Below are 25,993 nucleotides of genomic sequence, written 5' to 3' on the forward strand. Positions count from 1 at the left end.
CTGCACCAGGCACACAGTCCAATGTAACATATACCTCAGCCTGCACCAGATACGCAGTCCCATGTAACATACACCTCAGCCCGCATCAGACACACAGCCCCATGTAACATACAACTCAATTAGATGCTGTTATATAAATAAAGATTATTATTATTAATAGACTTTGATTTGAGCAGCATTCTGTTTATATTGGAATATGCGATTATTGGAATTGGAATTGATGATTATTTAAGAATGAATTGTAGACCCAATGATGGCTTTATGGTTGCTTGCAGGACGATGACCATTCTGGTTGGCATGAAATCACCACAACTCCTGTTACAAAGATAAGTATTTGCTTTAATAGTAGAAGGAAATAGATATTCTTCTTGTATTTGTCAAAGAGCGACTGAACAGTTTTTCTGGAGGGGCAAATATATAGAATTACAACTTTAACCATTAGATCTTATCAAAAGATAAATAGGGAGTTAACCCTGACACATAAATACGGAGCTTATGCTGATATTGCAGATCAGTTTGAGATCCAAGTAGAGATATCAAGTTTGATGGTGAGATGTTCTCCTTAGCATTCATGGTCCTCTTCTTGGTCATTACTTTTGGTAATGCTGAAGACACATGTCCAGGTAAGTCAGTGTCCTGGGGTCAAGAGACCAGAAAAAATGTAATCCATGTTCGGTATTGTCCAATGTTTTGGGGATTTTGCAGGGGTTTTCAAAACAATTAAGCTTTTCATGAATGGTATCTGATATGTATCTGGTGTCTGTCAATGTACCTTAAATCTATTAAATTGAGAACTTCTGCTCATTTACAGGCGGCTCAGAGTGTCTGACCGTTCTTCGAGGATGTCCTGGGGCTCCAGGTGAGAAAGGAGAGCGTGGCCCACCAGGGGAGAGAGGTCAGTGTCTCCTATTCTGAACATTAAACTTCTTGTCCATTATATATATCGTAAAGTAAAGTTATTGTTTAAGTTACAGTATATACTCATTAAATATTCCAGTGTGACAACTATTAAAGTTTCTGCTCTTTGCTGTAGATTCTAACTGTAGTATTTCCTGAGATTTCTCCATTTTTAGTGAGAAAAAAAGGTTTTATTTATTACTACTCCTTCGAGATTTAGCTTCTTAGTAGCTGTTTGTGTGTAAAAGTGAATAAGAAATGTATGGCCACTAATATTTACTGTTATGCAATGTTTCTTATATTTTTTTCAGGTCCTGAAGGAAGTAAAGGAAGCCCTGGGCCACCAGGAATGAAAGGTTAGATTCAGATAAGGGATTATAGATAAGAGATGCAAATATACTGTATATACTCAAGTATAAGCCAAAAAATGTGATGAAAAAACCAACACTGCTTATACTCGAGTCTACTATATAGTATTCAGCTGTCCGACGCCCCCGGCCCCCCCGGCCCCGTATCCCTGCATGCTGCCATTGCACACACCATGATGTCAGCCACTTGTGTGGGCCGATGGGCAGGCACTGCTGGCTGTATACTAGGAGGCAGGGGCTGGCTATATACTGGGGGCAGGGGTTGGCTGGCTATATACTAGGGGCCATGGGCTGGCTATATACGGAGGAGCAGGGGCCATGGACTGTCTGGCTAAATACTGTGGGCCTGGGGTCTGGCTGTATAATAAGAGGAATGGGCAGGCTGGCTATATACTAGGAGGCATGAGTTGGCTGGATATATATTGGGGCGGGGGGCTGGTTATATATAGGGGGTAAGTGGGCTGGCTATATACTGGGGGCAGGGGGCTGGCTATATACTAGGGAGCTGCTGGCTATATACTGGGGAAAGGGGGCTGGCTATACGTGTACTGGAGTGCAGTGAGCTGGAGATATACTAGGGGCAGGGGGCTGGTTAGCTATATGCTAGAGGACATGGGCTGGATGGCTATATCCTTGGAACATGGGTGGGCTCGCTATATACCGGGGGGAATGGGTATGGGCAGGCTGGCTGGCTATATACTAGGATCATGGTCTGGCTGGCTATATACTAGAAGGCGTGAGCTGGCTATATACTGGAGGCAGGGGTCTGGTTATATACTAGGGAGCTGCTGGCTACATACTGGGGTGAAGGGAGCAGGCTGGCTTTATACTTGGGGTCAGTGGGCTGGCTATATACTGGTGACAGGGGGATGGCTAGCTATATACTAGAGGGCATGGGCTGGATGGCTATATACTGGGGACATGGGCAGGCTATCAAGCTATATACTGGGGGGCATGTGCTTGCTGGCAATATACTGGGGAGGCTGTGACTCACCCTTTCCCGCCCTAGGCTTATACTCAAGTCAATAGGTTTTCCCATTTCTTTGTGTTAAAATTAGGTTCCTCATTTTATACTTGAGTATATACGGTATGTCAACTCCCAAGAAGTAGAAGGCCCTCTCCATACCAGCGCCTATAATAACCACCATGGCTGGTTGCATCACATCACAGTAATACTCTACCTCTCTCCATATTGATGATCACCGTGGTCTGTCTTACATATAAATCTGAACCTCACTTAACTCCCCCAGGTTATGTGATGTACATCGCTCTATGCAGATATATAATGTAGTTTCTGTCTTATTGCAGGAGATGCAGGAGCTCCAGGGCCTCCAGGACCAAAAGGTAAAGAGTCTTCAATTTTTTATTACATCCATGTTATCAGATCCTGTGGATGATGTAACCAATATCAAACTATGAAAACTATATATATATAAGGTTATATACTAGGGGGCAGGGGCTGGCTATATACTGGGGAGCAGAGGGCTGTCTGTATACTAGAGGGCATGGGTTGGCTATATATTGGGGGCAGTGGCTTCTGGCTATATACCAGTGGGCAGGGGCTAGCTATATACTGGGTGGCATGGGCTGGTTATATACTGGGGGGAGGGGCTGCTGGCTATATACTGGGGGAGGGGTTGCAAGTTATATACTAGTGGGAAGGGGCTGGCTATATACTGGGGACAGGGGCTGCTGGCCATTTACTGGGGGCAGGGGCTGCTGGCTATATACTAGGAGGCAGTGGCTGGCTATATACTGGGGAGCAGGGGGCTGGCTATATACTAGAGGGCATGGGCTGGCTTGCTATATACTGGGGACAGGGGCTTTGGCTATATACTGGGGGCAGAAGTAGACTGACTATATACTGGGAGCAAGGGCTGGCTATATACTAGGAGGCATGGGTTGGCTATATGCTGAGGAGCAGGGGGCATGGACTGTCTGGCTAAATACTGGGGGGCATGAGCAGGCTGGCAATATACTGGGAGCAAGGCCTTGCTGGCTATATACTAGGAGGAATGAGCTAACTGTATATATTCTGGGCGCAGAGGGCTGGCTAGCTATATACAGTGGGCAGGGGGCTGGCTATATGCTAGGGGGCTGCTGGCTATATACTGGGGCTATGGTGCTGGCTATATACTGGGGTGCAGAGGGCTGGCTATATACTGGGGGACAGGAGGCTGGTTATCTATATACTAAAGGACATGGGCTGGATGGCTATATACTGGGGGATTGGGCAGCCTGGCTATATACTGGGGGTGCATGAGCAAGGGCAGGCTGGCTATATACTGGGGGGGCCTGGGCAGGCTCGCTATATACTGGGAGCAGAGCCTGGTTGGCTATATACTAGAAGTCATGAGCTGGCTATATACTGGAGGCAGGGGGCTCACTATATACTAGGGGGATGCTGGCTAGAGATTGGGGCTAGAGGTCTGGATGGATACATACTGGGGTGCAGGGAGCTGGCTGGCTATATACTGGGGGTCAGTGGGCTGGCTATATAATGGGGTGCAGTGGCCCGGCTATATACGGGGTGCAGGGGGCTGGCTAGCTATATACTAGAGGGTATGGGATGGATGGCTATATACTAGAGGCATGGGCAGGCTGGCGATATACTGGCGAGGCTGTGACCAATGCATTTCCCACCTTGGCCTTATACTCAAGTAAATAGGTTTTCCCATTTTTTGTGTTAAAATTAGGTACCTCAGTTTATACTTGAGTATATATAGTATGTCTACTTCCTAGAGCTAGAAGGCCCTCTCCATACCAGCGCCTATAATAACCAAAATGGCTGGTTGCATCACATCACTGTAATACTCTACCTCTCACCAGATTGATGATCATCGTGGTCTGTCTTACATATAAATCTGAACCTCACTAAACTCCTCCAGGTTATGTGATGTACATCGCTCTATGCAGATATCAATGTACTTTCTGTCTTATTGCAGGAGATGCAGGAACTCCAGGGCCCCAAGGACCAAAAGGTAAAGAGTCTTCAATTTTTTATTACTTCCATGTTATCAGATCCTGTGGATGATGTAACCAATATCAAAATCTTATATATATATATGGTTATCTACTAGTGGGCAGGGGGCTGGTTATATACTGGGGGCAGGGGCTGCTGGCTATTTACTGGGGGGAGGCACTGCTGGCTATATACTAGGGGGCAAGAGGCTGGCTACATACTGGGGGCAGGGGTTGCTGGTTATATACTGGGGGCAGGGGCTGCTGGCTATTTACTGGGGGGAGGCACTGCTGGCTATATACTAGGGGGCAAGAGGCTGGCTACATACTGGGGGCAGGGGTTGCTGGTCATTTACTGGGGGCAGGGGCTGCTGGCTATACAGTAGGAGGCAGGGGCTGGTTATATACTGGGGAGCAGGGGGCTGGCTGTATACTAGAGGGCATGGGCTGGCTGGCCATATACTGGGGGCAGGGGCTTTGGCTATATACTGGGGGGCAGACGCAGACTGACTATATACTGGGAGCAGGGGCTGGCTGGCTATATACTAGGGGACATGGGCTGGCTATATACTGAGGAGCAAGGGCCATGGACTGTCTGGCTAAATACTGGGGCCAGGTGGCTGGCTATATACTGGGGGGGCATGTGCAAGCTGGCTATATACAAGGAGCAGGGCCTTGCTGGCTATATAGTAGGGATGAGCTGGCTAGATATATTCTGGGGGCAGGGGGCTGGCTGGTTATATACTGAATGTAAGTGGGCTGGCTATATACTGGGGACAGGTGGCTGGCTATATGCCAGGGGGCTGCTGGCTATATATTGGGGTGCAGTGGGCTGGCTATATACTGAAGGGGGGGGGGCTAGGCAGGCTCGCTATATACTCAGAGCAGGGCCTGGCTGGCTATATACTAGAATGCATGAGCTGGCTATATACTGGGGTGCAGTGGGCTGGCTATATACTGAAGGGGAGGGGGGCTAGGCAGGCTCACTATATACTCAGAGCAGGGCCTGGCTGGCTATATACTAGAATGCATGAGCTGCCTATATACTGGGGGTCAGTGGGCTGGCTTTATACAGGAGGTCAGTGGGCTGGCTATATACTGGGGGCAAGGGGCTGTCAAGCTATATACTAGAGGGCATGGGCTTGCTGGCTATATACTGGCGAGGCTGTGACCAATAGATTTTCCACCCTCGGCTTGTACTCAAGTCAATAGGTTTTCCAATTTTTTTGTGTTAAAATGAGGTACCTCGGTTTATACTTGAGTGTATATGTATGTAAACTTCCTAGAACTAGAAGGCCCTCTCCATACCAGCGCCTATAATAACCAACATGGCTGGTTACATCACATCACTGTAATACTCTACCTCTCTCCACATTGGTGATTACCATGGTCTGTCTGAACCTCACTAAACTCCTCCAGGTTATGTGATGTACATCGCTCTATGCAGATATCTAATGTAGTTTTTGTCTTGTTGCAGGAGATGTAGGAGCTCCAGGGCCTCCAGGATCAAATGGTAAAGAGTCTTCAATCTTTTATTACTTCCAAGTTATCAGATCCTGTGGATCCTGTAACCAATATCAAACCTAAGGGTCACAAAGCGCACTTTCGTCAGACTGTGCACCTTTTTCGGGGCTTTGACAGGTATTTAAAAGATGTCTGCGCTGGGATTGTGTTAGGGGGGTGCCATCGGACGATCCGACTGATTCGGACTGAGCGCGGTTTTAACTTTCAAATTGTGTCGCAAGACAATGCACTTACATGCACCAGGAAGAAGAAGGTGAACTCCGGTGAACTGAGCGGGGAAGCGGCACATGCAGGTTATTGGGCGCACTATCTTTGTGAATCGCGGCACAGTGTATTATACACGGACAATGCCCTCGTCGGACCGGGTAAGTAAATGTGCCCCATTATCTTATTTCTGTATACAGGGGATAAGGGAGATCCCGGCTCTCCATAAGTCGTGTTCCCAAACCTTTTTGTATTTGCCGACTGGCTGCACCAAAAGTTTTTGCCCAGCAAATACCCCATATCTAACCCCAACCCATATAATGTGTAATTTCCTGCAACCCCAATCTAAAATGCCCCTTTTTCTGTAGCCACACTTTATAGTGGCCCCTCCCTTTTCTGTATCCCCCTTTATAGTTCCCCCTTTTATGCCCCCATAGTAAAGTCCCATGCCTTACCCCGCAATGCCCCCTTAAAAATAAAAAACTCTATACTCACTTATGACACTCCTCTTCTCCCGTGGCTCCAGGTTCTTCTTCCCCCGGGGCTTCCCGGCAGACGGCAAGAGGCAGGTCTATGTGCACACACTATGATGCGGCCGATTACACTATAGTGGGGCACATTTACAAAGGGTCTGTAGCCGCGAATCCTTCAGGTTTTTCCCGAATATTTCCGATCTGTGCCGATTTGACCGGGATTTTGGCGCACGTGATCGGATTTTAACGCAATCGCGTCGACTTTCATGCGACAGAAATCGGGGGCGTGGCCGTCAGACAACCTGACGGATTCGGAAAAACGGCGGAATTTTTTAAAAACTTGTGTTGCGAGATCAGCACTTACATGCACCTGGAAAGAGCAGGTGGAATCCGGCGGACCTCAGCGCAGCAGCGACACCTGCTGCATATCGGGCGCACAGACCTTAGTGAGGACTTCAAAGGAGAGTTGTCTGAAGGAAATCCTCCTGGACACCAGGAATGTTTGGGTTTGATCATTATAGAATGGAAAAGTCACAATAATCCTGGGGGTTCCTTCCTTTTCTTACCTTGTACTGACCAGATACTTCCACTATAGAAGATTCTCTTCTCATTGTAAAATTGATATAAAATACAGCTTAGAGTACGTAAAGGTTCTGGATGGAGATTATCAGATTAGTGAAGAACCAGGAATAATGTAGGGATGGACAGAGATGGTGGAATAGTGAGAGGTCCATGTATGACCACAGTGCCCATAGCTCTATAGCCAAAATAATCAGACACACAATATAATAATCGCTTCCACGTCTCCTTCCTTTTCCCTCTTCTTGTGTCTTACAGCTGCCCGGGACTGTAAATCTCTGCTGGAGAAAGGATTTACCCTGAGTGACTGGTACATTATATATCCTGATGGGAAGCAGCCGCTACGAGTCCTATGTGATATGCACACTGATGGCGGCGGATGGATTGTACGTCTTTTGTGGTGTTTTCATTGATTAGATAGGTTGGCATATTTTTTTAGTTAGGGTCAGTTAGTATTTAACTTTTCACCAGACTTTCCAGTGCAGAGTACAACATGCCTTATATTCAGAGCGGCGTGACTTATATTCAGAGCGGCGTGCCTTATATTCAGAGCGGCGTGCCTTATATTCAGAGAGGCATGCCTTATATTCAGACAGGCATGCCTTATATTCAGAGAGGTGTGCCTTATATTCAGAGGGGCGTGCCTTATATTCAGAGAAGCGTGCCTTATATTCAGAGAGGCATGCCTTATATTCAGAGCGACATGCCTTATATTCAGAGCGGCGTGCCTTATATTCAGAGCGACATGCCTTATATTCAGAGCGGCGCGCCTTATATTCAGAGCGGCGTGCCGCAGCCTCCAAATCACAGAAGATCCATGGCAAAATCTGTGAACTGACCCTGAAAGGTCCTGAAACCACAGATTGAAAGAAGGCAGAAGGGACGCATCCTCCATTCCCCGAGAATTCTAGTACCAGATGTAGGAAGTGATTCCAGAATTGTAGAAGCTATACATACAGCCCCGGGCTCATGCCATCTTATTCCACCCCTGGTGGGAACCTTCATTGTTCAACCATTTCAGTCAATCACTCATCCAGACTTATTAATTAATTCATCATCATCTTCTAGTGATAGAGACAATGCTTTGTAAGCTGACCATAAGAAGGGGCATAGGGGGCCCAATCCAAATGACATCTTACCCCTGTGTTGTAATAGGTGTCTATGGACAAGTATAGATGGACAGCAGATCCCGAGAGCCTCCGGAATGTAAAACAATACAAATACAAATCTAGGCTGTGGTATCTGTTTCTTTCAGGTCTTCCAGAGACGTTATAATGGTTCAGTTAATTTCCTCCGGAATTGGGAATCTTACAAGACAGGATTTGGCAGTCGTCTATCTGAGTTCTGGTTGGGGAACGAAAATATTTCTAATATTACTTCATCAGGTAAGAGAAACTTCCTCAAAGGCAGAGCAGAAAGATTTGTGTGATGTGAGAGAAGTCTAATTTATAATTACTTATAGATGTTAGATAGATGTTAATAATATCACATCTTATCTATCTCTCCCTGTACAATGACCTCTATATAGATAACACTGACCCATCATTACATCACGATTGACAATAGATGATGTCACAGCTTATCCCCTCCCCTCCCTGTACAATGACCTCTATATAGATAACACTGACCAATCATTACATCTGCAACATCCCCCACCGGGGCCTAGCCTTTTCTCGGGGCCTGGAGTCAGCCGGGGCCCACAGTACCTGAGTGGCTGGCGGTTGCGGCCTAGGCACGCTAGTGTCACGGTGCTTAGTATGGGGAACCGGAGGGCTGTCCTACAGCCTGGCAGGTCTCCAGCAGGGTGGTGTTGGCAAGAAATCATGAGGGAGAGGCTGCTATAGCGGATCTCCCTGGGGCAACCCTTTGGTGTCTAGAGTATAAGTCTCTGTGTAGTGGACAGGGTGCCTGTGATGATGGCAGCCGTAGTTGCAGGGACCAACACCTTACAGTTCTTTATTGGAACCGACAGGAACTGCAGCAACGTGCCTTAACAAAATGGTGGATTGCTGAGATGCAGTTGGAGGGAGCCACAGGATGTAGAGCGCCAGCCTGGATGCAGAGGGCAGGCTGGGAGGTAGCTGTGTCCTGGAAGGATGCTTCAGCTTGTCCTGGGTTGCTTCAGGTATCACCCTTAAAGGTAAGATGATACCCCTTTCCTCACTAACTCTTAGCTATTAGCTCCACTCTTCAGGCAGGGGCTAGGCTCTTCCTGCTCTGGTCTGGTATGCTAGCTGTATAGAGTTTAGACTGGAGTTACTCCAGTCTGCTTCTGCAGACTCCTAGGTCTGGCTAGAACTGGTCTCTTCTGAGAGAGAACTTCTCTTCTTCTGCTTCTACAAGTTTCCTGACAGGGTCTTGTAACTCCCCTGGTCAGGTGGTGGCTACTCCTCCAATTACATCTCAGCTTACATCTCAGCTCACAGAGACAAAGTATAACACATGTGATTGGCGTACACATATGACATCAGACAAAACAGTTAACTCCTGCCTTGCCAGGCAGGATCTACTACTGCAGTGTTCCCCTGTGTCCTATAAGGACTATTTAGTGTGATGTAGTGACATGCTGTGGGGCTGACTAGACCCTACACAGGCTGCAAGCTACATGGTGGGACGTATTCGCAACCACTCCTCTGCCTTGCATCGGCGAGGGTGTTGCATACCCCCGGGGCAATTGAAAGAGCCGCCCTCGGCTCGACTACGGATGGTTTGGGGCGCAGAGGTAGATAAGGGCACTTCTGTGAAGTGCAGGCTACATGATATGTAGGGACAAACCGCCCATGGTCCTGGAGACAGGCACCTGGGTTGGTGTCGGACTAAGACAAGGACATGTAAATGCGAAGTATGACAGTTGGTCGCTAACGCCATTAAACCGAACTGTACAGTAGGAAAGGTGTGGTGTCATGTACTGTAATCTTAAATGGAAAAAAGTCTCTGGCGGGCACAGCCCCAACGATACCGCCGACAGCCCAACGCGTGCCCGACTCTCCAGGGGCAGGGGTGATCACGGCAGGACTTTCCAGCGGTGCTCAATCGATATATAAAAGAGGATATCCATACATAAACATAGAGAAAGATGACGGCACTCACCGGTTCCAAAAGCAGGAAAAGCGTCCTTTATTGGTGGGGAAGCATGCAGGGGGGTAAACAGACAGGTTCCGGAACCTGTCTGTTTACCCCCCTGCATGCTTCCCCACCAATAAAGGACGCTTTTCCTGCTTTTGGAACCGGTGAGTGCCGTCATCTTTCTCTATGTTTATGTATGTACTGTAATCTATATACAAGGAATAGAGTTTTGTGAATTGTGACCGATTTGCGGCTGGGTTCTTTAGGTACGTTTTGGTATAGAGCAGAAAAATCGTCCAATTCGGACGTGTATACCCAATTTCCACTAAAATATAACTTTTAATGATATTTATTTAAAAGGTAAGAGCTAACACAATGCAGTAGATGAAGAAAAAGGGGTACAATTCCAATAAGCTAAAGTTAAAATTACAGTCAATTAGGTTGTAAGAGCCTTTTTCTTTTTTCTCTTTATAGTGGATCGGGGGGCAGGTCATATGAGTGTTATTACAGTGTAATGATGATATGCTCTGGATTAGTTTTAACATTTCACTGTGGTCTATTTAGTGAAAAGTACTTCAGAAGGTATTCACTTCTACTTTTCTGTTTGGAAGCCTTCACGGGGTATACGTGGGGGTGCATAAGTCCTCCCTACCTAGGGGCAGGTATCGCCCTTCTGGTGACCTTACACTCCAAGGATTAGTGCGATCCTGCCTATCTAAGCCCTTTTATTGAATTCCGGTATATACTTTGTAAATTCTACACTTCGGTAGGTAATTTATACACTGCACTCAATACATTCACGCTTCGCTGACATCCCTCTTTTGCTCTACAACTCTAATGCTGATCTAAAAACCTAACAATATAGCCCCCCCGACATGTTTCACTGCACAAAGCAGCGTCCTCAGGGGTGCCGGGGCTACAATGCGGCACACCACGTGAATCCCTGTTCTTTATAACTTTTCGTAGTGACGTGATGAAAAAGGGCCCGTTCCTCGTATCCAATCCATGAGCTAAATTCCAAAAGCCAAAGGTAGCAGGGGGCTGTCATAGCCAATAGCCAATGGCAGCCGGGGGCTGTATCCCTTATTGTCCAATCCGCATGAAGCCACAAAGTGACATCACTAAGAACGGCCATTTACTGCGCATGTCAGTTTTTCTTAGTGCTGATTATTTTTATCTTTATTCACGTGGTGTGCCGCATTGTAGCCCCGGCACCCCTGAGGACGCTGCTTTGTGCAGTGAAACATGTCGGGGGGGCTATATTGTTAGGTTTTTAGATCAGCATTAGAGTTGTAGAGCAAAAGAGGGATGTCAGCGAAGCGTGAATGTATTGAGTGCAGTGTATAAATTACCTACCGAAGTGTAGAATTTACAAAGTATATGCCAGAATTCAATAAAAGGGTTTAGAGAGGCAGGATCGCACTAATCCTTGGAGTGTAAGGTCACCAGAAGGGCGATACCTGCCCCTAGGTAGGGAGGACTTATGCACCCCCACGTATACCCCGTGAAGGCTTCCAAACAGAAAAGTAGAAGTGAATACCTTCTGAAGTACTTTTCACTAAATAGACCACAGTGAAATGTTAAAACTAATCCGGAGCATATCATCATTACACTGTAATAACACTCATATGACCTGCCCCCCGATCCACTATAAAGAGAAAAAAGAAAAAGGCTCTTACAACCTAATTGACTGTAATTTTAACTTTAGCTTATTGGAATTGTACCCCTTTTTCTTCATCTACTGCATTGTGTTAGCTCTTACCTTTTAAATAAATATCATTAAAAGTTATATTTTAGTGGCAATTGGGTATACACGTCCGAATTGGACGATTTTTCTGCTCTATCCCAAAATGTACTGTAATCCACTCCTTGCACCAAGGCCTGTATATTTGTTATGTAAACACTTCTTCCCTGGCGACAAATATATAGTGTGTGTATATGCATTACATTGGCATATGTGACACAATAAAACATTGTACAATGTACAAGTACCTGCCGACTGACATTCTTACCCTTGTATGAGTGGCATCCAGGTGCTATCTCTGTAACAGCCCCGGTCCCCTAAGGACCCGCAGTTTACGGACTACCCCCACGTGCAAACCTCGGTTTGAGGGATAAGGTAGCGGTCAGGGTTTTATATAGAGACGGTCCGACACAGCCACACTACAATCTGAAAAGCCTATAAAAGGTTACTGCAAACTACTGGCTTCAATTGACAGTGTGCAAACATTTTGTAAACTCACATTGGCTTAGGAGCCCAATGGGTACACATCTTAAACGTTACAAACGTTACAGAGGTAGGCTACTCAGGGTAGCAGAATAAAATGTCTCTTTACCGGAAAAGGAAAAGGCATAAAAGTGCAAGCATAATGTCCATACCTAAAAGGAAGGCATTAAGTGCAAGACAATAGCAATGAAATAGCAACTTTTCCCTGGTAGCATCTGGCAAAAGTCTCACAGAAGGTCTCTAATGGCAAAGTCCATCTTCTGGGTACAGCCCTTGATGTGGGGAAAAGTGCCATAAAAGAAGCAAACGGTCTCCTCTTTGTGTAGAGGCACAGAGTCCTTTGGTAGGAATCTCTGCTGTGGCAGAGGAAGGGGTGCTATCATAACACATGACAGTGGGCAGTTCAAGGAGAGTCTCTTGACTGAAATAAATAAGGGTGAGAGTCCCAGGAAAGTCTCTGGCTCTTGTGGAATAGCGGGCGCTCAGCCCAAATGGGATAGCAGAAATAAAGAAATAAGCATATTTACAATATTCACAGTACCTGAAGAAGGCTTTCAGCCCATCAGGGGTTAATCTTGCTGCTCAAGAGCCATGCCTGCAGGCATGGGAGGAGGAACTGCAGCATGGACATCATCAGCCTGGGTGAAGAAAGCAGTGTTGAGATCTGTCACCTGAAGACATCTGGTGGTAGAAACTGGAACTGCTGACATGGGACACCAAGAAGCTGGAGCTGGGACAGCAGGAAGGTCATCTGCAGCGGCAGGCATCTCAGCAAAGGAAGGAGACAGGCACTTCTCTGGCTGACCTTCTGTAGCTGGGGGCGCTGTGGAGCGCATGATGATGACCGCAGGAGCTGTAACTTCTTCACTGCTGACAGCTGAAGGATTGTTGTTCCTGGACTGACCTGTAGCTCTTGGGGGCGCTGTTGCGCTGGCGGTGGAAACCTCTGTAGCTGGCAGGGCGTTCTCACCGGACAGCCTGGGCCTCTTAGCAGGTGGTCCTGGATACTCCGCAGGACGGTCAGCAGCATTAGATAAGGGGTCAGGCCCCTTTAAGAGAGTCCCTTTTGTAGCCAGGCCTCCTATGGGGAGATGTTGGCCCTCTACAGGGAGGCCGGACTGTACCCCAGCCGGGGCTAAGGGAGATATAGTGACAGTCACTGTGATATAGGCCCTGGGGGCCACGGTACTCACATCCGCGGTGGTCCTCTGGAGGTCCGGAATCAGGGGAGGCAGCCGCTGTGGAGAATCCGCCATTGGAGACTGCGTAGGGGGGAGACAGCAGTAAGCGGTGCAGCAGAGGAAGGTGCCCAAGGCTCGTGAGCAGGCCATGCGACACTTGGTTCCTCATCTCGGAGGCTGTGCGGCATGTCGGCAGGACAGGAGACAGCACGTGGAGAAATCCAAGATGGCCGATTAACCTCTTTGATGCTGGATGGCGGCTGCGCTGACTCTGAGGTACCTCGTGGGCTCTCACTGGCGTTGCAGCGCAGGAGAGTTTCACGCCAGAGGGCGGAGCTCGAGTCTTTCCCGCCAGGAGCTGTGGCGGGCTGAATTTTCTTCTGCGCCACAGCGCGCTGAGGCAGGATTCGCGCCATACGTGCAGGGGGTGGAGCTTAGCGATGCCTCCGGGTTTTCCCGCCAGTGAAGGTTTGGGCGGGCTGGAATTACTTGCTGCGCCACAGTTTCGTGAGGTAAAATGCTTCAGGAGCGGCAGCGCCGGATGTAGCAGAGCTGACAAAGTTCTTTGCAGGGTTTAACCTCTTGAGTGCTGGAGCGGAGCTCGACAGCACGTGGCAGCAGTATAACACAGTTCAAAGTAGTAATGCACACAATCACTTGGGCCTAAACCCGAATGGCAGCAGGGTTAGGCAGCACAGTCTTTGTAATAAAGTACAGTCTATAGTGCCAGAATAAGGCACAGAAGTATACATCCTGTTCGTGATGCCACTTGCAACATCTTCCACAGGGGCCTAGCCTTTTCTCGGCTGGCTGGCGGTTGCGGCCTAGGCATGCTAGTGTCACGGTGCTTGGTATGGGGAACCGGAGGGCTGTCCTACAGCCTGGCAGGTTTCCAGCAGGGTGGTGTTGGCAAGAAATGATGAGGGAGAGGCTGCTATAGCGGATCTCCCTGGGGCAACCCTTTGGTGTCTAGAGTATAAGTCTCTGTGTAGTGGACAGGGTGCCTGTGATGATGGCAGCCGTAGTTGCAGGGACCAGACGGAGGCAGAGGTTAAACAAAAACAACTTGCAGTTCTTTATTGGAATCGACAGGAACCGCAGCAACGTGCCTTAACAAAATGGTGGATTGCTGAGATGCAGTTGGAGGGAGCCACAGGATGTAGAGCGCCAGCCTGGATGCAGAGGGCAGGGTGGGAGGTAGCTGTGTCCTGGAAGGATGCTTCAGCTTGTCCTGGGTTGCTTCAGGTATCACCCTTAAAGGTAGGATGATACCCCTTTCCTCACTAACTCTTAGCTATTAGCTCCACTCTTCAGGCAGGGGCTAGGCTCTTCCTGCTCTGGTCTGGTATGCTAGCTGTATAGAGTTTAGACTGGAGTTACTCCAGTCTGCTTCTGCAGACTCCTAGGTCTGGCTAGAACTGGTCTCTTCTGAGAGAGAACTTCTCTTCTTCTGCTTCTAGAAGTTTCCTGACAGGGTCTTGTAACTCCCCTGGTCAGGTGGTGGCTACTCCTCCAATTACATCTCAGCTTACATCTCAGCTCACAGAGACAAAGTATAACACATGTGATTGGCTGACACATATGACATCAGGCAAAACAGTTAACTCCTGCCTTGCCAGGCAGGATCTACTACTGCAGTGTTCCACTGTGTCCTATAAGGACTATGTAGTGTGATGTAGTGACATGCTGTGGGGCTGACTAGACCCTACACAGGCTGCAAGCTACATGGTGGGACGTATTCACAACCACTCCTCTGCCTTGCATCGGCGAGGGTGTTGCACATCACTACTGACAATAGATGATGTCACAGCTTATCTCCTCCCCATCCTGTACAATGACCTCTACATAGATAACACTGACCCATCATTACATCACTACTGACAATAGATGATGTCACAGCTTATCTCCTCCCCTCCCTGTACAATGACCTCTATATAGATAACACTGACCCATCATTACATGACTACTGACAATAGATGATGTCACACCTTATCTCCTCCCCCTCCCTGTACAATGACCTCTATATAGATAACACTGACCCCTGACTACATCACTACTGACAATAGATGATGTCACAGCTTATCTCCTCCCCCTCCCTGTACAATGACCTCTATATAGATAACACTGACCCCTCATTACATCACTACTGACAATAGATGATGTCATAGCTTATCTCCTTCCCATCCTGTACAATGACCTCTATATAGATAACACTGACCCATCATTACATCACTACTGACAATAGATGATGTCACAGCTTATCTCCTCCCCTCCCTGTACAATGACCTCTATATAGATAACGCTGACCCCTCATTACATCATTACTGACAATAGATGATGTCACAGCTTATCCCCTCCCCTCCATGTACAATGACCTCTATATAGATAACACTGACCCATCATTACATCACTACTGACAATAGATGATGTCACAGCTTATCTCCTCCCCTCCCTGTACAATGACCTCTATATAGATAACGCTGACCCCTCATTACATCATTACTGACAATAGATGATGTCACAGCTTATCCCCTCCCCTCCATGTACAATGACCTCTATATAGATAACACTGACCCATCATTACATCACTACTGACAATAGATGATGTCACAGCTTATCTCCTCCCCTCCCTGTACAATGACCTCTATATAGATAACGCTGACCCCTCATTACATCATTACTGACAATAGATGATGTCACAGCTTATCCCCTCCCCTCCATGTACAATGACCTCTATATAGATAACACTGACCCATCATTACATCACTACTGACAATAGATGATGTCACAGCTTATCCCCTCCCCTCCATGTACAATGACCTCTATATAGATAACACTGACCCATCATTACATTACTACTGACAATAGATGATGTCACAGCTTATCTCCTCCCCTCCCTGTACAATGACCTCTATAAAGATAACACTGACCCCTCATTACATCACTACTGACAATAGATGATGTCACAGCTTATCCCCTCCCCTCCATGTACAATGACCTCTATATAGATAACACTGACCCATCATTACATCACTACTGACAATAGATGATGTCACAGCTTATCCCCTCCCCTCCATGTACAATGACCTCTACATAGATAACACTGACCCATCATTACATCACTACTGACAATAGATGATGTCACAGCTTATCTCCTCCCCTCCCTGTACAATGACCTCTATAAAGATAACACTGACCCCTCATTACATCACTACTGACAATAGATGATGTCACAGCTTATTTCCTCCTTCCTGTACAATAATCTATATATATAGATAACACTGACCCATCATTACATCACTACTGACAATAGATGATGTCACAGCTTATCTCCTTCCCCTCCCTGTATAATGACCTCTATATAGATAACAGTGACCCCTCATTACATCACTACTGACAATAGATGATGTCACAGTTTATCTCCACCCCATCCTTGTACAATGACCTCTACATAGATAACACTGACCCATCATTACATCACTACTGACAATAGATGATTTGACAGCTTATCTCCCCCACCCTGTATAATGACCTCTATATAGATAACACTGACCCATCATTATATCACGATTGACAATAGATGATGTCACAGCTTATCCCCTCCCCTCCATGTACAATGACCTCTATATAGATAACACTGACCAATCATTACATCACTACTGACAATAGATGATGTCACAGTCTATCTCCTCCCCCTCCCTGTACAATGACCTCTATAAAGATAACAATGACCCCTCATTACATCACTACTGACAATACATGATGACACAGTTTATCTTCACCCCATCCTTGTACAATGACCTCTACATAGATAACACTGACCCATCATTACATCACTACTGACAATAGATGATATGACAGCTTATCTCCCCCACCCTGTACAATGACCTCTATATAGATAACACTGACCCATCATTATATCACGATTGACAATAGATGATGTCACAGCTTATCCCCTCCATGTACAATGACCTCTATATAGATAACACTGACCAATCATTACATCACTACTGACAATAGATGATGTCACAGCTTATCTTCTCCCCCTCCCTGTACAATGACCTTTATATAGATAATACTGACCCCTCATTACATCACTACTGACAATAGATGATGTCACAGCTTATCTCCTCCTTCCTGTACAATAATCTCTATATAGATAACACTGACCCATCATTACATCACTACTGACAATAGATGATGTCACAGCATATCTCCTCCCCCTCCTGTACAATTACCTCTATATAGATAACACTGACCCATCATTACATCACTACTGACAATAGATGATGTCACAGCTTATCTCCTCCCCCTCCATGTACAATGACCTCTTTATAGATAACACTGACCCCTTATTACATCACTACTGACAATAGATGATGTCACAGCTTATCTACACCCCATCCCTGTACAATGACCTCTATATAAATAACACTGATCCCTCATTACATCACTACTGATAATAGATGATGTCACAGCTTATCTCCACCCCATTCCTGTACAATGACCTCTATATAAATAACACTGACCCATCATTACATCACGATTGACAATAAATGATGTCACAGCTTATCCCCTCCCCTCCCTATACAATGACCTCTATATAGATAACACTGACCCATCATTACATCACTACTGACAATAGATGTCACAGCTTATCTCCTCCCCCTCCCTGTACAATGACCTCTATATAGATAACACTGACCCATCATTACATCTCGATTGACAATAGATGATGTCATAGCTTATCTCCTCTCCTTCCTGTACAATGACCTTTATATAGATAACACTGACCCATCATTACATCACTACTGACAATAGATGATGTCACAGCTTATCTCCTCCCCCTCCCTGTACAATGACCTCTCTATATATAACACTGACCCATCATTACATCACGATTGACAATACATGATGTCACAGCTTAACCCCTCCCCTCCCTGTACAATGAGCTCTATATAGATAACACTGACCAATCATTACAGCACTACTGACAATAGATGATGTCACAGCTCATCTTCTCCCCTCCCTGTACAATGACCTCTACATAGATAACACTGACCCATCATTACATCACGATTGACAATAGATGATGTCACAGCTTATCCCCTCCCCTTCCTGTACAATGACCTCTATATAGATAACACTGACCCATCATTACATCACTACTGACAATACATGTCACAGCTTATCTCTGCCTCCACCCTGTACAATGATCTCTATATAGATAACTTTGACCCATCATTACATCACTACTGACAATAGATGATGTCACAGCTTATCTCCTCCCCCACCTGTACAATGACCTCTCTATATATAACACTGACCCAAAATTACATCACTACTGACAATAGATGATGTCACAGCATATCTCCTCCCCCTCCCTGTACAATGACCTCTATATAAATAACACTGACCCATCATTACATCACTACTGACAATAGATGATGTCACAGCTTATCTCCCACTCCTGTACAATGACCTCTATATAGATAACACTGACCCATCATTACATCACGATTGACAATAGATTATGTCACAGCTTATCCCCTCCCCTTCCTATACAATGACCTCTATATAGATAACACTGACCCATCATTACATCACTACTGACAATAGATGATGTCACAGCTTATCTCCTCCCCCTTCCTGTACAATGACCTCTATATAGATAACACTGACCCTTCATTACATCACGATTGACAATAGATGATGTCACATCTTATCTCCTCCCCCTCCCTGTACAATGACCACTATATAGATAACACTGATCCCTCATTACATCAGTACTGACAATAGATGATGTCACATCTTATCTCCACCCAATCCCTGTACAATGACCTCTATAGAGATAACACTGACCAATCATTACATCATTTCTGACAATAGATGATGTCACAGCTTATCTCTGCCTCCTCCCTGTACATTGACCACTTTATAGATAACACTGACCATCATTACATCACAATTGACAATAGATGATGTCACAGCTTATCTTCCCCCTCCCTGTACAATGACCCCTATATAAATAACACTGACCCATCATTACATCACTACTGACAATAGATGATGTTGCAGATTATCCCTTCCTCCCTGTACAATGTCCTCTATATAGATAACATTGACCCACCATTACATCACTACTGACAAAAAATGAAGTCACAGCTTATCTCCTCCCCCTCCCTGTACAATGACCTTTTTATAGATACTACTGACCCATCATTCTATCACTACTGACAATGGATGATGTCACAGCTTATCTCCTCCCCCTCCCTTACAATGACCTCTATATAGATAACACTGACCCGTCATTATATCACTACTGACAATAGATGATGTCCCAGCGTATCTCTGCCTCATCCCTGTACAATGACCACTATATAGATAACACTGACCCATCATTACTTCACTACTGACAAAAGATGATGTCACAGCTTATCTCCCCCCCTCCCAGTACAATGACCTCTATATAGATAACACTGACCCATCATTACATCACTACTGACATTAGATGATGTCACAGATTATCCCCCCTTCCCTGTACAATGACCTCTATATAGATAACACTGACCCATCATTACATCACGATTGACAAAAGATGATGTCACAGCTTATCTCCCCCCTCCCTGTACAATGACCTCTATATAAATAACACTGACCCATCATTACATCACTACTGACAATAGATCATGTCACAGATTATCCCCCCTCCCCTGTACAATGACCTCTATATAGATAACACTGACCCATCATTACATCACGATTGACAAAAGATGATGTCACAGCTTATCTCCCCCCTCCCTGTACAATGACCTCTATATAGATAACACTGACCAATCATTACATCACTACTGACAAAAGATGATGTCACAGCTTATCTCCACTCCCTCCCTGTACAATTACCTCTATATGGATAGCACTTACCCATCTTTACATCACTGTTGATAATAGATAATGTCACAGATTATCTCCAACCCCTTCCTGTACAATGACCTCTATATAGATAACACTGACTAATCATTACATCACTACTAACAATAGATGATGTCACAGCTTATCTCCTCCCCCTCCCTGTACAATGACCTCTATATAGATAACACTGACCCATCATTACATCACTCCTGACAATAGATCATGTCACAGCTTATTTCATCCATCCTCCCTGTACAATGTCCTCTATATACATACCACTGACCCATCATTACATCATTACTGACAATAGATGATGTTGCAGATTATCCCCTCCTCCCTGTGCAATGACCTCTATATAGATAATATTGACCCATCATTACATCACTACTGACAATAGATGATGTAACAGCTTATCTCCTCCCCCTCCCTGTACAATGACCTCTATATAGATATTACTGACCCATCAGTCCATCACTACTGACAATGGATGATGGCACAGCTTATCTCCTCCCCCTCCTGTACAATGTCTTCTATATAGATAACACTGACCCATCATTACATCACTTCTGACAATAGATGATGTCAAAGCTTATCTCCTCCCCTCCCTGCACAATGTCCTCTATATAGATAACACTGACCTATCATTACATCACTACTGACAAAAGATGATGTCACAGCTTATCTCCTCCCCTTCCTGTACAATGACCTCTACATAGATCATACTGACCCATCATTACATCAATACTGACAATAGATGATGTCACAGCTTATCTCCCCCCCTCCCAGTACAATGACCTCTATATAGATAACACTGATCCATCATTACATCACGATTGACAAAAGATGATGTCACTGCTTATCTCCTTCCCATCCCTGTACAATGACCTCTATATAGATAACACTGACCCATCATTACATCACTACTGACAATAGATCATGTCACAGATTATCCCCCCTTCCCTGTACAATGACCTCTATATAGATAACACTGACCCATCATTACATCACTACTGACAATAGATCATGTCACAGCTTATCTCCCCCCTCCCTGTACAATGACCTCTATATAGATAACACTGACCAATCATTACATCACTACTGACAATAGATGATGTCACAGCTTATCTCCACTCCCTCCCTGTACAATTACCTCTATATGGATAGCACTAACCCATCTTTATATCACTGTTGATAATAGATAATGTCACAGATTATCTCCAACCCCTTCCTGTACAATGACCTCTATATAGTTAGCACTGACCAATCATTACATCACTACTGACAATAGATGATGTCACAGCTTATCTCCTCCCCCTGCCTGTACAATGACCTCTATATAGATAACACTGACCCATCATTACATCACTCCTGACAATAGATCATGTCACAGCTTATTTCATCCCTCCTCCCAGTACCATGTCCTCTATATACATAACACTGACCCATCATTACATCATTACTGACAATAGATGATGTTGCAGATTATCCCCTCCTCCCTGTACAATGACCTCTATATAGATAACATTGACCCATCATTACATCACTACTGACAATAGGTGATGTCACAGCTTATCTCCTACCCCTCCCTGTACAATGACCTCTATATAGATATTAATGACCCATCATTCCATCACTACTGACAATGGATGATGTCACTGCTTATATCCTCCCCCTCCTGTACAATGACTTCTATATAGATAACACTGACCCATCATTACATCACTTCTGACAATAGATGATGTCACAGCTTATCTCCTCCCCTCCCTGTACAATGTCCTCTATATATATAGATAACACTGACCTATCATTACAACACTACTGACAATAGATGATGGCACAGCTTATCTCCTCCCCTTCCTGTACAATGACCTCTACATAGATACCACTGACCCATCATTACATCACTACTGACAATAGATGATGTCACAGCTTATCCCCTCTCCTCCCTGTACAATGACCTCTATAAAGATAAAACTGACCCATCATTACATCACTACTGACAATAGATGATGTCACAGCTCATCTTCTCCCCCTCCTGTACAATGACCTCTATATAGATAACACTGACCCATCGTTACATCACTACTGACAATAGATGATGTCACAGCGTATCTCCCCCTCCCTGTAAAATGACCTCTATATAGATAACACTGGCCCATCATTACATCACGATTGACAATAGATGATGTCACAGCTTATCCCCTCCCTTCCCTGTACAATGACCTCTATATAGATAACACTGAAACATCATTACATCATAATTGACAATAGATGATGTCACAGCTTATCCCCTCCCCTCCTTGTACAATGATCTCTATATAGATAACACTGACCCATCATTACATCACTACTGACAATGGATGATGTCACAGCTTATCTCTGCTTCCTTCCTGTACAATGACCACTATATAGATAACACTGACCCATCAATACATCACTACTGACAATAGATGATGTCACAACTTATCTCCTCCCCCTCCCTGTACAATGACCTCTATTTAGATAACACTGACCCATCATTACATCACTACTGACAATAGATGATGTCACAGCTTATTTCATCCCTTCCTCCCTGTACAATGACCTCTATATAGATAACACTGACCCATCATTACATCACTACTGACAATAGATGATGTTGCAGATTATCCCCTCCTCCCTGTACAATGACCTTTATATAGATAATATTGACCCATCATTACATCACTACTGACAATGGATGATGTCACAGCTTATCTCCTCCCCCTCCTGTACAAGGACTTCTATATAGATAACGCTGACCCATCATTACATCACTTCTGACAATAGATGATGTCACAGCTTATCTCCTCCCCTTCCTGTACAATGTCCTCTTTATAGATAATACTGACCCATCATTACATCACTACTGACAATAGATGATGTCACAGCTCATCTTCTCCCCCTCCTGTACAATGACCTCTATATAGATATCACTGACCCATCATTACATCACTACTGACAATAGATGATGTCACAGCTTATCTCCTCCCCCTCCTGTACAATGACCTCTATATAGATAACACTGACACATCATTACATCACTACTGACAATAGATGATGTCACAGGTTATCTCCTCCCCCTCCCTATACAATGACTTCTATATAGATAACACTGACCCATCCTTACATCACTACTGACAATAGATGTCACAGCTTATCTCCTCATTATCCTGTACAATGACCTCTATATAGATAATACTGACTCAACATTACATCACTACTGACAACTGATGATGTCACAGCTTATCTCCTCCTTCCTGTACAATGATCTCTATATAGATAACACTGACCCATCATTACATCACTACTGACAATAGATGATGTCACAGTTTATCTCCTCCCCCTCCCTGTACAATGACCTCTATATAGATAACACTGACCCATCATTACATCACTACTAACAATATATGATGTCACAGCATATCTCCTCCTTCCTGTACAATGATCTCTATACAGATAACACTGACCCATCATTACATCATTACTGACAATAGATGATGTCACAGCTTATCTCCTCCCCTCCCTGTACAATGACCTCTATATAGATAACACTGACCCATCATTACATTACTACTGACAATAGATGATGTCACAGCTTATCTCCTCCCCTCCCTGTACAATGACCTCTATATAGATAACACTGACCCATCATTACATCACTACTGACAATAGATGATGTCACAGCTTATCTCCTCCCCTCCCTGTACAATGACCTCTGTATAGATAACACTGAACCATCATTACATTACTACTGACAATAGATGATGTCAGATTGTTGTAATTTAGGATTTGCCCTCCTCACAGGTACCTGGGAGCTGCACATTGATCTCCAGGACTTTGATTCAATAAACTATTTTGCTAAATACAGTTCATTTAAAGTGATGGGAGAGAGTGAGAAATACAAGTTGGTGCTCGGGGGCTTTACTGGTGGGAATGCAGGTAAGAAGCAATGGTGTAATGGTGGATGTGTGGTAGACAGGTTATGGCTGTCTCTATAATATACTTGTGTCCTGCTGCAGGAGATTCTCTGTCCTACCATAACGGGATGATGTTCTCCACCATTGACCAAGACAATGATCCTGATTCTAGAAGTTGTGCGAATCTGTACAAGGGAGCCTGGTGGTATAACCAATGTCATAGTTCCAACCTGAACGGGCTCTACCTTCCCGGGAAACTTGATGATACTGGAGTCACTTGGGCATCAGTAAAAAATAATTACTATTCCTACAAGATATCAGAGATGAAAGTCAGACGTGTGGAGTAAGAAAATAATGATTATATATGTCCTGCTGTTTCTTAGGTAATTGTTAGTAGAAAACATGGGTGACAACCAATGTGGCACCACCATAGGTCCTGCAGGGGTTGTCACCCACCTTCTATAGGAGCTGCCATGTCCTGTATTAGTGTGGGAGATAAGATTACAATAAGTCTGGGGCAGTTTGTATTAGACCTTATATTTAGTGATGATTGTAGAGGAAATGTTCTGTGATGTATATGTCTGGGGGCCGATATATTGTAGACCCTCCTCCGTATCCATCTGATTATATTTACCTCTGGACATTTCTTTATATGGACCTTCTTCTGTTTTTATAAAGATAAGATAGAAATAAAATTTTATCAAAGCATCTCTTCTATTTTTTTCTTCTTTTTTATGGCTACAATTACCGTAAAAGAGTAAACAAAAAACTAGGACTCCTTATAGCCATGTAGGACCCTGTAGAGATGGATATGTCGTCTCACCTGGGCAGCTGACACGATCCAATTCTCTGGCGGTCATGAAATAGCCAGATGGAAGAATACAACCGGTAGTGGGTGAAATGAATAGGAGCGCTACCGGTAGTGATAAAACTATAAGGTCTTATTGCGTGTGGCAACGTATTTGACATTTATATAAATGTCTTCATCAGGCCAAAGATGGATATCTGCGAAAAATATGCATAAAAATATATACACATATAAATCTAAATATAAGAATGCAGGTAAATGTGAATAACAATTGTATCTAAATCGAGGATGCATGCATTTTCTGCACCAGATTCTCTGTAAACCCAAAACTTGATTGTAAAATACATTTTTTATTAAACAATGCATAAAATATGCAATAAGTGACCAGAAAGCAGATAAAAATGGGTCCAAGCAAAACCTGCAGAAGTAGATTTCATATTAATATCTTTGATAGAATTAGAGACAAATGGGAGAGAAATGGTCCAGCACCTCCATTAAATTGTAATTTTTATTGTAAATTAATTATAAAAAAAAAATCACCAGTAGATCAGAAGAACAAAAGTTCCAAAAATGAGGACAACATTGGAATTAGGTAATTTCTGTGAAGCATTTAGAAGAACTTTTCTTGGGATTTTTGATCTACTGCTTTTAACAATGGATTTACAATAAAAATGGAATTTAAATGGACATGCTGGATCCTTCATCTCCCTATGTCTGCAATCCTAGCTGTCAGATCCTTATATCCCATGCTTAAAACAGGAATTAGGAATCTGCACATAACAGGTTCATTGTTGGTGAGGTGGAATTGCAGGTATTTTGGCACATATAGAAGTCTATGTGCCTTTTATCATATAA

At 44.6% G+C, this 25,993-nt stretch overlaps 1 protein-coding gene across 1 annotated transcript; it reads left to right on the plus strand.

Annotated features, from left to right (window-relative positions):
* Positions 1 to 467: 467 nt before the first annotated feature.
* LOC140077646 (ficolin-1-A-like) lies at positions 468 to 25,038 on the plus strand. Its single transcript, XM_072124972.1, has 10 exons — positions 468 to 623; positions 812 to 895; positions 1,209 to 1,253; positions 2,574 to 2,609; positions 4,211 to 4,246; positions 5,704 to 5,739; positions 7,265 to 7,392; positions 8,262 to 8,391; positions 24,218 to 24,352; positions 24,433 to 25,038. Exons 1-10 carry the CDS (start codon positions 554 to 556, stop codon positions 24,675 to 24,677), a joined length of 945 nt encoding a protein of 314 aa, XP_071981073.1. The 5' UTR covers positions 468 to 553; the 3' UTR covers positions 24,678 to 25,038.
* The last annotated feature ends 955 nt before the right edge of the window (positions 25,039 to 25,993 follow it).

This window comes from Engystomops pustulosus, chromosome 9 (genome assembly GCF_040894005.1).
Source record: "Engystomops pustulosus chromosome 9, aEngPut4.maternal, whole genome shotgun sequence".
NCBI classification, from domain to species: domain Eukaryota; kingdom Metazoa; phylum Chordata; class Amphibia; order Anura; family Leptodactylidae; genus Engystomops; species Engystomops pustulosus.

Bases quoted from the DNA above. Each gene is read 5' to 3' on its own strand.
- LOC140077646 (XM_072124972.1), top strand. From the start codon at position 554: ATGTTCTCCTTAGCATTCATGGTCCTCTTCTTGGTCATTACTTTTGGT. The intron at 896-1,208 runs GTCAGTGTCTCC...TATTTTTTTCAG, and splicing joins TGGCCCACCAGGGGAGAGAG to GTCCTGAAGGAAGTAAAGGA. The intron at 5,740-7,264 runs GTAAAGAGTCTT...TGTGTCTTACAG, and splicing joins AGGGCCTCCAGGATCAAATG to CTGCCCGGGACTGTAAATCT.